This window comes from Calliphora vicina, chromosome 5, assembly GCF_958450345.1.
Source record: "Calliphora vicina chromosome 5, idCalVici1.1, whole genome shotgun sequence".
Lineage (NCBI taxonomy): Eukaryota > Metazoa > Arthropoda > Insecta > Diptera > Calliphoridae > Calliphora > Calliphora vicina.
Window position 1 is genome coordinate 83,126,413 of NC_088784.1, and position 16,935 is coordinate 83,143,347.

At 30.5% G+C, this 16,935-nt stretch overlaps 1 protein-coding gene across 1 annotated transcript; it reads right to left on the bottom strand.

Moving 5' to 3' along the window:
* Positions 1-4,794: 4,794 nt before the first annotated feature.
* Positions 4,795-14,613, bottom strand: LOC135962202 (solute carrier organic anion transporter family member 74D-like). Its single transcript, XM_065513984.1, has 9 exons — positions 14,348-14,613; positions 14,023-14,252; positions 8,891-9,223; positions 8,363-8,825; positions 8,036-8,242; positions 7,800-7,947; positions 7,629-7,745; positions 5,138-5,463; positions 4,795-5,078 (listed from the first exon to the last, which is right to left on the bottom strand). The coding sequence occupies exons 1-9, from the start codon at positions 14,515-14,517 to the stop codon at positions 4,907-4,909; spliced, it is 2,166 nt and encodes a 721-aa protein (XP_065370056.1). The 5' UTR covers positions 14,518-14,613; the 3' UTR covers positions 4,795-4,906.
* Between the last annotated feature and the right edge of the window lie 2,322 nt (positions 14,614-16,935).

The window sequence follows — 16,935 nt, forward strand, 5'->3', positions numbered from 1 at the left end:
TGAGAGTTGTAATCAATTTAATGTCGTCCAATACTTTGTTTCCAATATCAATGAATAAATGTTGGTCTTGATTATTTTATCATATTTTATCATGCAATACCAAAATATTCATACATTGATGCAAAGCTTTGGTTTATGAAATATTAGGATATCGTAAATTTTGCGAACTGATTATTTATTTTGTATTATTTATTTGGTAACACGTTTGGACATTATCATTTTTATTATTTTAAAATTCGAAAAACTTCTATTTAACTTCCTTACTTAGTTACTTATATACATATGGGGTATTTCATGTCAAGTGACTTTTGAAATCGATGTCTTCCGATGAAATTTGCACCAAGGTTAGTTCTAATGGATAGTAACTCAGACACAATTTTTCAACAAGATCGGTCGAGAACTCTCTGAGTTATAGGGGGTCAAATTTTGACATTTTGGTCAAACTTTAAGATATTTTTAGTCCCTTAGTGGGATGCCCTTTTTTAAGTTTTTTTTTCCTCAAAAGAAAGCCTGGGTCCATTCCTTTAAGATAGGAAGACATCGATTTCAAAAGTTGGTTCACTTGACATGAAATGCCCCATATATGTATGTATATTAATGCATGTTGTTCCTATAAGGAGAATAGGGACGTAACTAATTCGTTCCATTCGGATCTGTTTTATCAGTTTCCCTCCAGCTTTTACGAACTCTCGTCAATTCAACATCAATCTGCCGCTTCCATGTATGAGCAAAACGTTCTCTACGACTGCTTCCCTGGGGATTCCATTCAATTGCCTGCTTGGCAAGATCATTATCATATTTACGAAGTGTGTGGCCTATCCATTTCCATTTGCGTTTATATATTTCTGTTTGTATTGGAATATGTTTAGTTGTGTCCCAAAGACGAGAGTTGGAGATTGTATTTGGCCAATATATTTTAAGAAGTCTGCGATGAGAGTTGTTGGTAAAAACTTACATAGATTGAACATCAGAGCAGGCGACACCCATGGAGTAGAACTGAATTTACATTAGAATTAAAGATTTTGAGCTTCGTTCTTTGTGAATTATTGTACGATTTTCAAAATCTATAAAAAGGAGATATAATGACGATCTCAATTCAACAGACTGCACGACTATTATTCTGAAACTGTTGACATTGTCAACACGTGCAAATCGGCGAAAGCCGGCTTGTTCTCTCCACATATCGGGAGAGATTGAATCACAAAGCCTTTTCTTGATAACTTTTAGCAGCTTATTCTCCTTTTTTTGTATTTTTATGATTACACCATCCAAAAGTGAATCTGGTAAATAAATGGAAAACCAAAATCAATCAATTAGCGGTAGCAGAAGTTTTGAACTTGTCATTGGATCGATCACCAGCAATTCGGGAGGGATGTTGTCTAGGCCTGAAGATTGGTTGTTTTTCAATGGTTGTATAGCTTCACATATTTCGGGAATAGAGGGACATTCCGTGGTAATATTTTGGTTGACCTCATGTGACTTGCTTGAGCACGTGTGTTGGGTATTTGCGCTAGCATTTTCCTGTAAAAATCGGTCCAAAGCTGCATTTGTTTATCCTTGATGTTGTTAGCTCCACATTATTTTCTTTTAAGTGCTTTTAAGGTGTCTTTGTTATTTTACATATAGCTCCATACAAATCTCTGCATTGATTTCTTTCCGCAGCCTTTTGTGCATCTTTGGCTATATTTTCCGCCCATCGACTTTTATCGCGTCTTGCGCTTTTCTTGACAGCTCGTTCTAGATTAGAGTGCTTCTCATTTCATGTCATCCTAGCGAGGCGGGTTTTGGAATCATTATTGTCACTTTTTGCAGCTTTCCTTCCTTCCACCAGCTTCCATGTTTCCTCAGACATCCATAATTTCCGTCCCTTCACTTTGAAGCCTATATTTTTAACGGATTACTAGCTACCTAACTTGTTACTTGATCAGCTACATACATAACTAGTTATTTTATTTTTGGTTCTAATGATCTCAAATATAAAAATTTAAAATTTAAGGCCCCATTTTGTAAAACGAAGCGTTCAGAAACGAAAGCAATTTGTATGAAGAATACTGGGAAAAGGGTTTGAAACTTGAATATTTTCCATACAAAATTTGTTTAACGTTTGTTTAACAATATCTATTTTTATATCTACATATATAAGAAAGGTTTGAATTTGTCATATGATTAAGCTGGATTAATTAGACCCTAAGAGCTTACAATTTAAATACATAAATAAAAAAACAAGTAAGAGAGCTATATTCGGCTGTGCCGAATCTTAGATACCCTTCACCAAATTATACTTAAAAATATTTTTATTTAAATATTTTTGGGTAAACAAAATTAAAATTTTTTTTTTCGAAATTTTTTTATAAAAAAGTTTTTTTTAAATTTTTTCATTTCGAAATTGTTTTTTATTTTTTTTTTAAAACAATTTATGATTTATAATTTATTTTTTTTTAAAAAAGTTTTTCTAAATTTTTTAATTTTTTTAAAAAAATAATTTTTGATGAAAAAAAATTCGGGTTAAAAAATATTTTTCCCGATTTTGACCCATTGTAGGTCCAAGTTACTATAGCTTTATATCCTCCTCGGTCCTGGCGTGCAGCTTACTGGACATTTTTTAAGCGTTTTACGACCATTTATACAGCTAGCTAAAACTTTTTTTATTAATTTTTGTAATCAGTTGTTCGTAGAAAACGTTTCCTTAAGCACTTAACCTTTTCAATTTAAAGTTGTGAAGTATAAAAACTAAAAGAATTTAAAGTTGTGAAGTATAAAAACTAAAAGAAATATATAATTTTATTGTTAACCCTCTAACTGGCCAATTTTATTTCGAGGTAAAATAATATACCAGGTTATTGTTTGAAAAAAAATAAATACGTTGGAATAAAAACAAACAAAAGACAAGTGCACGTTCTTGTTTATCACAATAAGTAAATTGTTTGTCTCTTTACACATATTTACCGTTATAACGGGAAAAATAATCAAATAAAGCAGCATTACATACATTTAACATACCCGCCTAAATGCAGCATTGCCGGTTAGAGGGTTAACAATTGAATAATCCAGGTAAGGTACATAAATTTTTATTAAATTAATAGCTGGACCTTTATTTGAGCATTATTTGCAGCTGACTGCACCTACAATATCTCAGAATCCTTTCGTCCTTTATGTCCTTGAACAAATTTTGTATTCTACTGTTTCTTCCACATATACATATAAAAAAAATAATGTTGAAGACTTCCGACGCTTGGTTTTTCCTTGGGACTGAGGAGGATATACATCGTTGCTGAAGTCCATTGCAACGATGTATATCCTCCTCTATCATAAGATATGCATATTGTCGATATTAATGACTTAGTAATCCAGATATAGATCAAAAATAGGGCAAAAATCGTTTTTCCGATTTTTCCTTATATCTCAGCCATTTGTGGGCCGATTTTAAAGAATTCCCGACATATTTAGGGGCTACGGAAAGTTGATTTCAAATACAGACGGACAGACAGACATGGCTATATCGACTTCGCTATCTATAACAATCCAGAATATATATACTTTGTGGGGTCGCAAATGAAAAATGTAGAAATTACAAACGGAATGACAAACTTATATATACCCTTGCCACTCATGGCGAAGGGTATAATAAATAGTCAGTTAAAAAGACAGTTCAATAACCAATTGCAAAAAACCTTCTTCCGTCAACTATCCAATAGATTTGTTCTGGAGGGTAAAACTTTAGAACTGTACTTTCTAAAATGTATTACAAAATAAACGTTTTAAGTGTATACTTAAAACTTTTATTAAGCTACTTAGAGACACTAAAGTGACAATTGATTTCACGCTGAGTTACATGGAATGTCTGTATAAATAAGCAAAAAGAAAATAAACTGTATGAGAATTATATCTACACAATTTGTATAAGACTAATTTGTACGAATTACTCACAAAAAAGTGCAGCAAAAAACAAACGCTTAAAGTGACTTCACTATAGATTACTTAGAGACACTTAAATGACAATTGTCTCCACGCTAGATTACATCAAAAATTTATTTTTGTTTCCATGAAAATTTTCATTCATAATTTGGCGTTGATTTCATTTTTTATTTGTATGTATTGAAAACAAAAATAAAATTTTGACAGTTTGTTTCTGTTTTCATTGAAACTAATGGCCTCATTTTGTAAAACGAAGCGTTTAGAAACGTAAGCAATTAGTATGAAGAATACTGGAAAAAGGGTTTGAAACTTGAATATTTTCCATATAAAATTTGTTTAACGTTTGTCGTTTCGTTTTATAAAATGATGCCCTAACACTTGAATTCAGGATTTTTTCCTGAAAGTAACTTTTTCTGTAAATACTTCATGATGATATTGGTGACCTCTCGCGGTCTAAAAATTAACTTTGAGTATTTTTTAAGGCCTCATTTCATTAAACGAAACGACAAACATTAAAATAAAATTATATGGACAATCTTCAAGTTCTAAACCCTTTTCCCAGTATTCTTTATACAAATTGCTTGCGCTTCCAAACGTTTCGTTCTATAAAATTAATCCATAATCTTATGTTTGAATGGGCCCTCTAGTGTCGATAAATGTAAAAAGGTAAAGGTTTGTGTCTTTAATATCACACCTTATAAGTACTTACACTACTGCACACTTGGGGTGCTGTCATTTTTATTTAATGTAATATTGTGCACTTTATTACAACAAAGGTAAAATTTCCAACTGCTGTAATATGTATAAAGGTTTTTGGCTTTACTATATTTAAAATTTTTAACCCTTAATACCACCAATACACTTTTAATTTCTTTATTTCCCTGTAGAGGTTTCTTTATTATACTTATCCATCGGTTTGTTCGCTTCTATAATAAATTATCTTAATAACAATACATATATGATTTGTAACATCGTACTAAATTCGTTTTCTCTATTCCTTGGCTTCTATATATTGCTCCTCCTTTAAGTAAGAAATCTGCAATTTTTTTAATTTCTCATCATCTTCATCGAATACCTTAAGATCTTTAACATGATACCAAACGCCCATGTTGCAGAAAATACTAAGGCCAACAAATGAAGCGGCCGCAGTATTGAGTATTAATCTGAAATTTGTTTTAAAATTTTAAATAGTTTCTTTTCACATCATATTCACAAGATATACCTTAAATTCATGGAATCATATGACCAACAGTTACCCTTGTTAGAACAGGTTTTGCCCCATACCAAACAATTTTTATCGAATATCCAGCCAAAAAATATGGGTGCTGGGACAAAACATAGTAAGGAGATTAACATCATGCCAAAGCCCATTATAGCTGACTTATCTTCTGGTGCTACCGAACGCATTGTTATTAGCAGATTAGAGGCTCTTCCTGTTGCTGCAAAGAATTTTATTACACACATTACCGCTAAGAAAGTGTAAAATTGTTGGGTACAATTTACGGGGCAGGCACCATCAACTGCTTGACCGCCGGTACCTAGTGAGAGCTGAAGGGTAAAAATACTTAAATTATAAAATTATAATTTTAACAGTTAACCCTTTCACGACCATAAGACTAATTTATGAACCATTCTAGAACACAGTACCAATAAAACTGTCAATTTTCAAAGACAATAAAAGACAAGTAAGAGAGCTGTGCCGAATCTTATGTACCCTTCACCAAATTATACTTTAAAATAATTTTTTTAAATATTTTTTTTTTTAATTGTTTTCAAAAATTTTTTTTTCCAAATTTCCGAAGACCCCAGATATCATCGGGATGCAAATCTTCAATAATTCTATCAGACATGCTTTCGAGAAGTTTGCTATTTAAAATCAGCAAAATCGGTTCATAAATAACGGAGATATGAGCAAAAAACCGGGACAACCTCGATTTTTGACCTATTTTTGATCTATGTATATCTGGATTACTAAGTCATTAATATAGACAATATGGATATCTAATGATAGATATTTCAAAGTCCATTGCAACGATGTAGATAAGGCTATAGTAAGTTGAACCTACAATGGGTCAAAATCGGGAAAAATATTTTTTAACCCGAATTTTTTTTTTATCAAAAAATTTTTATGTCATAAATTTTTTTAAAAAAAAAAAATTCTAAAAAAAATTTTAAAAGAATTCAAAAAAAATTTTAAAAAAATTTGGAAAAAAAAATAAAATTTTGTTTTCCTAAAAATATTTAAACAAATTTATTTTAAAGTATAATTTGGTGAAGCGTATATAAGATTCGGCACAGCCGAATATAGCTCTCTTACTTGTTAGGTAAATAAAATAATTTTTTTTATCCAAAGTTATGGTTTTAATTTTTGAGAAAAAAATTTTTTTCGAGTTGTTATTTTAATTTTTTTAAATTTAAAATTTTTTTTTTGTTCAAATTTTAAAAAAAATTTATTTTTGTTTTAAATTTAAAAAATTTTTTTTTTGTTTTTTTTTGGTGAAACAAAAATTTTTGGGAAAAAAAATGTGGCACAATTTTTTTTCGATTTTGACCAATTGTAGGTCCACCTTACGTCGTTGCAAAGGTCTTTGAAATATCGAGGTTGTCCTGGTTTTTTCCTCATATCTCAGCCATTTGTGGACCGAGTTTGCTGATTTTAAATAGGAAACTTCTCGAAAGCACGTTTGTCAGGATTATTGACGATTTGGATCTCGAAGATATCTGGGTCTTCAGAAAATTGATTTCAACAGACATACAGACAGACGGACATGGCTTAATCGACTCCGCTATCTATAAGGATCCAGAATATATATACTTTATAGGGTCGGAAAATTATATTGTGGAAATTACAAACGGAATGACAAACTTAGGGTCTCATTTTATAAAACGAAACGTTTGGAAGCGTAAGCAATTTGTATGAAGAATACTGAGAAAAGGGTTTGAAACTTGAATATATTCCATACAAAGGGCCTCATTTTGCAAAACGAAGCGTTCAGTAACGTAAGCAATTTGTATGAAGAATACAGAGAAATTGGTTTGAAATTTGAATATTTTCTATAGAATTTTATGGCCTCATTTTATAAACGAAACGACAAAAGTTATGAATAAATTTTATAAAACGAAACGACAAACGTTAACAAAATTTTGTATGGAAAATATTATAAATTGCTTACGCTTCCAAACGTTTCGTTTTACAAAATGAGACCCTTAAACAAATTTTGTATGGAAAATATTCAAGTTTCAAACCCTTTTTCCCAGTATTCTTCATACAAATTGCTTACGTTTCGGAACGCTTCGTTTTACAAAATGAGGCCCTTATTTTAACGTTTGTCGTTAACCGTATCTTGTTTTAATCTAAACACATTAATAAGTGACACGCTTACGAACTAATTAAAATTAAAATGGAACTCATTCCTTTTTTCGTTATTTAGTTATTCAACATGTTTGTGTTGTGACACCGGCGTCCCCGTACTCGTCAAAGGGTTAAGGTACATGTCGCATAAAGCTAGTGGAAATAAATCTTTAAATCTTCTAAACTACTGGTCCGATTGCAAAATAATGTATTAGAAAATCGTAGAGGAGGACATAGACTTTCAAAAAATTAAATCTGTGGTCATGATCGACCCCACATTTATACACCATGATAAATAGAATTTTTAAATTTTTAACCGAAAACGAGGTCTTTTTATCTCTTCCTAAATTTCTATACTTACACCAGTCGCTGCATTCAAAGTGGAATTACTAATATCTCCCAATGTTAAATGAGTAAAAAGAGGATTATCATTTGAGGTGGAATTGGAGTTAGGTATACAGGAGCAATCATAATAGGACTGAAATAAATATGAAATTAGTAAAGTTTTACAACCACTAAATACTAATTTTACTTTATGGCCACTGGCATCCATATGCTCCTTCTTACAGCCCGCATGACAGGGAGATATATAAGTCATTTGATCTTCGCCACACACCGGCATATAGCGGACATAATCACAGTGGCAAACACTATTGCAACTTAAGGATGAACTCAAAGAACTGCCAAAAATAGAAACAATAATAATGATAATTTTGATGGTAAGCACTCGAACGTGTTACAGATTAAAAAAAATGTCACAGCCGTTACCTATCGTACGAATTATTTATCAGTGAATTGTCATTGGCGGGACAGCCAATAAAAGCATAGGCAAACATACCGCATACCGTCACAACATCGACCAAAACATTCCAGCCGGCCAAATATCGTGCACTTGGTTTGAATTTTGATATGATAATGCCCGATAGCAAGACACCAATAGCTGAAAATACTAATGCCACCGTACCAGTCACCATGCTGAAGGTAAAAATAATAGAAATACATAAATAAAGAAATAAATAAACAAACACAAAAGTGATTATACTAAATTCATTATCGCTTTTTAAGGAAAATAAATAGTCATTATATGAATATTACCTTGAAGTAGCTGCTGACTGGCGATATTGTATTTCAATGTATTTGGCTGTAAAAATCCAATAGGGCAGATAACCGAAAAAGTATAAAATATTGGCTGAGAGATTAAAGGCAATAATCTTATTGTTGAGAAAATTTCTAAACGTTTTCACCATATCCTTTAGAGAAGTTTTCGTTTCAATATGCTCCACCGATTTGCCCATATTTTCTTCTTTATCTCGAATATCCTGCTGTTTACGTCTTGCCGAAGTCATGGGCAATTCCTTGGGGAACATAAACAAGAATATACCACACAGGAATATAAGGCCAGCTATAATTAACCAACCCAACCACCAGGCTCCCAACCATCTTGAATCCGCCTGTGTAATAATGGGCGTTAAATGGGGCGTAATATACATACGCAAACATATTGAAGCCAAAGTGTAGCCCAAGGAGGGACCCAACAAGCCAAAGAAGTAAGATAAACCTATAAATTACAAAATATAAATTCATAATGCTTTCCTTTTTACAATTTAAGGATTATTTACTTACTTAACATAGCCGGTGCTTTAGATTTTTCCGTATTATCATCCATATATGAAATACCCAAAGTGTGATATAATGAACCTCCTACGCCTGCCACAAATTGTGCCAGAAACAATAGTATCTGTGGCAATAGAATACCATCATGTACATCACATTCAACACCTGTTCCATCATTTCTACACAATCTCTTTTGTTGTTGTTCTTGCAAATCCTTCCAGGAAATATTAATGTCCGATATGGCCCCGTATTCTTTGGTCAAACTTAAGGCATCTTCGCCGGGTCCATAAATGAAGTGTGGCGTTACCGTTAGCATGCAAAAACAAATAAGGGTCAATAAGCCTAAAAATAAATTTAATTAGAAATATTTTTCCTTTAACATGTTAATTTTCTTAACATTAAAAAATAAATTAGTCCGGTTATTATTAACACGAAGTCTGGTTATATGTTAACTTATGATTATAATGTCAGTTAAAATAATGTTTGTATGTAAACTGTCACGCAGTGGGGGAACTGAAAAAAAATTAATCATTAAAAACGATTAATAAACAAAACCGTTGTTGCATTTTAAAAATTAAAATTTTCCAAAATAATCAGCTTATATAATTTTTTTTAATTGTTAAAGATTTTGTATATTTTTGAAAATAAAAAAAGTTTCAGTCTTACTTAAACGAAATTTTATTGCGGAATTTCGGTTTTTTGAGTTTATTCAATAAACCATTTTTGAGTTACGAAATAACGGTATAACTCGAAAACAAGAGTTAACCTAAAACAAGTAAGACCATATAATACCCTAAACTAATGCCCTAATTTTGTAATACGTAACGAAACGTTTTTTTCGAATAAATTTGTCATTTTTGAATTTTCATATTTTTCTAAACGTATTTTTTGTTTCTGTATATAAAATTGAATTTTATAAAACAGAACAAAACATTCACAAGCGCATGAAACATCAAAATCAAACGTTGAGAATTTCTTTTCGTTTCAATACATTTTTCATAGATTTTTAAATTTTCAAAGAAAAAAAATTTTTTGAGAATGTGTTTTTTCTTTTTATACATAAAAACTACAACAACAAAAATTTGTTTTCCCAATAAATGTAAAAAACAATCAAAAATTTCAAAATTTTTTCAATAAATTTTATTTGTTGAAAAATGAATAAAAATAATTTAATTTATTTGGCAGAAAGTTGACATAAAAACGATATTTTCAAACTTGGTACCACATCAAAAAATTGACTTGAAACGCAAATATCGTTTCGTTTTATAAAATACCAATTTTTTATTTTTTCGTTCCAAACGGAAACGCAAACGAAAATTCGTTTGAAGATACAAAATGAGGCCATAAGTAAAAGATTAAGGGCCTAATTCAAGTTTCAAACCTTTTTCCCAGTATTCTTCATACTAATTGCTTACGTTTGTGAACGCATCGTTTTATAAAATGAGGCCATAAAAACATTTTTCTTTTAAAATTTCAATAATTTATATTTTTGAGTGATTTTCGGAAGTGGGCCTTATATGGGAGCTATGACCAATTATGGACCGATCACCATGAAATAAGGTCGTGTGATTTATGTCTATATGAAAGTTAACTATGTAGAATTTAACATTTTTAAGCGATTTATGCACGTTAAAGTGATTTTCGAAAGCGGGTCTATATGGGTGCTATGACTAATTATGGACCGATCGTAACAAAATTTGGTGACATGAATTTTGTGTATATAAAACTTATTTGGAGCGGAATTTGTGGAGATACATATATAAATTAGACATTTATGACCGATAAAGTCCAATTTCGGAAGGGCATTTGTATGGGGGCTAGGTGAAATAATGGACCGATTTCAGCCAGTTTCAATAGGCTTGGTCCTTGGGCCAAAAAATAATATGTACCAAACTTGATCGAAATATCTTTAAAATTGCGACCTGTACTCTGCGCACAAGGTTTACATGGACAGCCAACCAGCCGACCAGACAGACGGACGGACATCGTTTAATCGACTCAGAAAGTGATTGTAAGTCGATCGGTATATCTGCAAAATTGCGACTTGTATTTGGTTTACAAGAATGCAATTTCAAATCTGGTGGAAAGGTATATCTACATTCAAATTAAAGCTATGAAACCATTTTAACAAAAACCGTTTATCTTATAAAAATCCCTTTTGAAAATAGAAAGTTATAAGCGATTGAAATTTAAAAATTTATTACAAAATCCTACTTTTCAGTCAGATAATAAAAAGGTGCATATTGAATCACCCTGTTTATTGGGAAAATGTTTACATTCTTTGGCTTCCGAGGTTCTCAGGTGTTAACTTTAAAATTAAATTGGCGGCAAAAAAAAGACTTTTGGCCGCTATTTCCAAATTAGCAACACTGTGCGACAGATTTTTCAACTAACACGGTGTTATTTAATCTATCAGTCGAAAATGTTTGGTATTGAAAATTTACAAAATAGTTCAACAATGGATTCAAACACATACAAATAGTTGGTACTTTCCATATACCCTTTACATTTGCTCCAGTTCTCAAATTATATCTTTAGATTTTTGTCGGAATTTGTTTATTATTTGCAACACTGACTAACTAAAATGCCATGTTGTCTTCTTGCCTGCGACGACATAGAACCTATTTTTCTAGACTATATGAGAGTCATATTCAAAATATTTTCAATAATCTCCATCGATTCCGAAGTTATTACAAACGATTATGTGAACATATCTATGGCTTTCATAGAAAAAATTAAATGTTTAAGGCGATTTTTCGCTATTTTTTTTTTTGGAAAAAATTACGTTTTTCTTTTTATGTTTTCCTAAAAATTTCTAAGCAGATGTATATGGAATTTATACTTTTTGAAAAGCTAACATTACGTCAAGTATTTTAAATGATACTGTGGGGACCAGGTCCATCCAATAAATGCCTATTTTTTGTATACAATTCCACTTTAGGGCAATAATTCTCAAATCGCATAGTAGATATCAATATAGAGGATTTCGGTGTCTTCCGAACGCGATGAAATTTACATCAAGGTTAGACCTATTGGATAGTAATTTTTAGATAGATATTTTTAGCAAGATCGGTCCAGAACTCTCTGAGTTAGAGGCCAAACATATGATTTTTCTCATCCATGTAAGTTATTACCTATTGTTCGTAGCAAAATGTTTTCCAAATAGTTTAGATAGCTATTTTTTCAATCTTTCGAAAAAAAATATTTAAAAAAAAAAAATTTTAATATTTTTTTCCGAAATCAAAAATGTTTAAACTTTTTTTTTTCAAAATTGGCACTTTTTTTCTTCTTAGAAAGCTTAGATATTTTCCTTGAAAACCTATTTGGTCGCTTAGTGGGATACGAGTTTGATATCTATCAAAAAAAATGTTTTTTAACTCAAAACATGCAATTTTTGACTTTTTTTGCAAAATCAAAAACTTTGTTGACGTTTTTTTTTTCAAAATAGACTCTTTTTTTAATTTTTTTTTGCTCAAAAGAAAGCTTGGATATTTTCCTTTCAGACCTATTTGGTGGCTTAGTGGGATGCGAGTGGGATATCTTTCAAAATAAATGTTTTGTAACTAAAAAAAATGCAATTTTTCACTTTTTTTTTTTTTTTTTTTTTTTTTTCAAAATCGAACTTTTTTTCCAAAATGGGCCCTTTTATTAATTTTTTTTTGCTCAAAAGAAAGCTTGGGTCTAGTCCTTTAAGATCTATTTGGTCGCTTAGTGGGATGCGAGTGGGATATATAGCAAAATAAATGTTTTCTAACTCAAGATATACAATTTTTGATTTTTTTTTGGCAAAATCGAACTTTTTTTCAAAAGGGACCCTTTTTTTAATTCTTTTTTTTTGCTCAAAAGAAAGATTTTTGGTCTCGTAGTGGGATGCGAGTGGGATAGCATCAAAATAAATGTTCTAACACAAAAATTTTATGTCTTGACTTACAAAATATTTATTTTGATAGATATTCCACTTGCATCCCACTACGAGACCAAAAATCTCTTAAAAAAGATATGTGAGTTGAACATCATGTACAAATGAGCATTATTTTTTGGAAAATTTTTTTATTTTTCCTTTTTAATGTATATAACTGTAAAATTTAATAAAAATTATTCATAAATAAAAATTTAATTTCAATTTGAAAAATTTGTATCTTTCCAAAACTCAATACAAAACATTTATTGTCATATTTTTTCAAAGCAGACAAAATCTCCTATCCATTGATATATAACATGTCTACCTTATAATTTTACATGGCAAATTAATTAGTGTAAACTTAACTTTTCGCACAGAATTTACCTAACATATAAATTAAAAAACAAGTAATTCAGCTGTGCCGAATCTTATATACCCTTCACCAAATTATAAAATTAATTTTTTTTAATTTTTTCATTTTTTTTCAAAATTGTTTTTTTTAACTTTTTTCCAAATATAATATATATTGATGTATCAATCATCTTTGTAAGTTATTTGTAGAACTTACAAATGTAGAACTAAAATGTAGAAATTGCAAACGCAATGGCAAACTTATATATACCCTTGCCATTCACGGTGAAGGGTATAAAATATAATGTTGCATGTTAGCTAAAAACATTTTTATGAATGAAAATATCAGTGTTAGGTAAATTCTCTGCGTGATATTAAGTTTGAAAAATATGACAATAAATGCTTTTTATTGAGTTTTTGCAAAGATACAAATTTTTCAAATTGAAATTAAATTTTTATTTATGAATAATTTTTATTAAATTTTACAGTTATCGCATGATGGATCCGATCGCAAAAAAAATTTAATAAACAGTATCAAATTTATTATTTATTAATAGAAAACGAGCTCGAGTTTTTATTTGTCTCAAAGTTTTGATATTAAAAAAGTATTTGTTTTATATTTTTAGAGAAAAGGCTTTGAGAATTATTAATATTGAATTCTTAAATCGATTGAGATATATACCCCACGTTTAGCATTTATCGAAAATTGTATGAGTCCAAAAAAAAATCATGACGATTTTTTCCAAACTTGTTAAGCATTACTATAAATAAATATATTTAGATATATGTATTTGTCACAGGAGAGTAGATTATATGAAATACTCCAAACTCAATTTTTTATTTCAAGTAAAAATCTCTTTTACTTAAGCTAATTAATGACAACACTTACCAAAACCCATCCATCTCGGCCTATGCTTTTTGCCAGCATAATAACCCAAAAACGCTGAGCACAACATCTGACTTATGTCATTGCCCACCATTATTATGCCAGTGTTGCGTGTAGGGATTTTAAAACGTTTCTCCAATGTGGTAATTGTGGCATGGAAATACGAATTTGTCATGGCATAAACACAGCCAACCAAACCGTAAACAACCACATATGCCGTTTGATTAGCAAATCTATTTAAACAATAATAAATATTATAACACATTATTATTAAAGCACTTTTGTTTTTCAAAACATAAATAAATAAATAAATGAATTGCTTAATTACTTTTGCAAAAATGAACCTTTGAAACAACCAAAACCGCATGTGGTGTCTTTGGTCAAAGGCATTTCATTATAAATTCTACGCAATTCTTCATTATCGTTGGATTTTTGTGTTGCCAGTAATTTTTTTCTTGTTTCCGGATCATTTTGAGGATCTTTTTCAATTTTAGACATTTTTATTTTTTTAGTTTCTTTTTTTACGTCTTAACACTTAGAAAACCGTTACATTTAAGCAAATATTTGTCGGTGCAAGTTGTTTTAATCTCAACGCTTTTGTTAACAATGAAATATAATCGTTTCTAAAAAATAGTTATAAATAATATTTATTTACTTGGAATTAATTTAGACCTGGCTAGTATTGTATTGTAGTATATATATTTTTTTATACTCATTCTTATCAGTCAATTTTTATTTCTGTTTTCATTTCTTATTGTTGTGTGTACGCTACTGATAGACTGTTGGTCATATACATAAATAAGATAACATGCGTTAAATGACATCCATCAGTTACAGTATTTTATAAATATTAATTTTATGAAAATATTTACTTACTTCATTGTCATATTGCAATTTTTTTTGTATAAAAATAGCTTGGGTTATATACTTAACTTGCGGAAGTGATGGGATCTGATAATGAAGTAAAGCTGTTTAAGATATCAATCATACTAGTACTGAAATGTAGTACCCACATACTTAATCAAACAAACATTATTCAGGTATCTGATGAAAATCGATCGATTTCAAAAGTGGTGATCGAAATGTCGAATCGAGTACGAATAATGTTTGAACCAATGGTTTATTATATTTGATCGATTTGTACAGACCGATAATGCTGAAACTACGATGCCAAAAAATAGATTAAAACAAAAAAATTGTTCAGGTTCAAATACTCGAATAATGCTGAAATTAAAAATATACTTCGAAGAAACTGACCATAAGTGGGCGTTGTATTCTATTTTCGGATATAGATGATGTAAATAGTGTGGAGATCAGATAGAGAGAAGGAATTCCTACACCGCACAGTGGTGTAAAAAAAAATAGAGGGAAATAAATCTGTAACTTCTAAATGCTTAGTCCGATTTGGATGAAATTTGACATGTGGAAAGAGGAAGTGCTATCGAATTTAATTGTTGAATTTATACCTCATGGACCTAACAAGGGCACGGCCAGGGGTCCCTAAAGTAGGACACATCAGGTATGTTTCATATTTAAAATGATCCTATGTTGATGTTATTGTAGTAGCATGAACAATTTTACAATAATCAATCTGGATGTTCTGGGGGTTCTACATATTGTTCAAGTCCAAGAAATTGTGCGACTTCATCAGGATGAGTCCATAAATTCATAGGACTGAGTTAAGTAGGGTTGGCTGAACAGTTAAATATGTGGAGGGTGTCATGAGGACCCTGAACACATGCTGGGCATAAGTTAAGGACGGCACGGTCTATGCGGGACCAAAAGGCGTTAAGTATGTTGCTCCATCCTGATCTAAGTTGTGCCAGAACGACTCTTGTTCCACGCGGCAGAATCCTCTCGGCGTCTGCTATTGGTGGTGGGCGACCTCCAAGTACGACATTCATAAGGTATCCTGCTACCGCGGAATTGATGGCGTCTCCGTGAATGCCGTTCATTAGTAGAAAAAACTATGTGAAAACAAAAACAACACTCGTATGTGTAACTTTTTTGAGTAATTTTTTTGTTTGAGTTTTTTTCGAGTTTCCGCTCTATGTTCTCTATGATTAGGAGATATTCGCATTTGATTTGATTCTCGATTTTCTCCACATTTCTTTTATTAGCTTAACAACAAATAAAATAATTGTTTAAAAATCATGACTGAGTACAAAGTTTGAATTTAAAAAAAATTAAAAAATGTAATTTTTCGCTAGTTTTTGGGGGAATAAGTACTTGTTTTCTTTTTAAGTTATGTTAAAAATTTCTAAGAAGATGTATAAGGAATTTATACTCTTTGGAAAGCTAACTTCACCTCAAATAGTCCACATGAAAAAATTTGTAATACTGAGGAGACCAGGTTCATCCAAAAAACGGATATTTTTTATGCAAAATTCAAATTTAGGGCAAAAATTCTTAAATTGCATAGTAGTTATCAAAAGATAATAACCCATTTAAGATGGCCAAATATATTCTTAATTATTTTGTAAACGGTTCCTATAACCCCGCCCCTGGTACGGATATTATAGCCAAAAATCTAAAAAATTCAATTTTTAGGATTTTTCGACACTTTTTACAAATTTTAGGCCCTCATTTTATAAAACGAAACGACAAACGTTAAATAAATTTTGTATGGAAAATATTCAAGTTTCAAACCCTTTCCCCAGTATTCTTCATACAAATTGCTTACGTTTCTGAACGCTTCGTTTTACAAAATGAGGCCCTTAAAAATTAGTTTTTAGTTTTCAATTTATAATAGAAAAATCTATATAACTGTAAAATATTTAAAAAATATTCATAAATGAAAATTTAATTTCAATTTGAAAAATTTTTATCTTTGCAAAAACTCAATAAAATGTTACTTTTGTCATACTTTTCATAAAAGTATTCCATGAATTTTTTAATTGTCAAAAGTTATATATA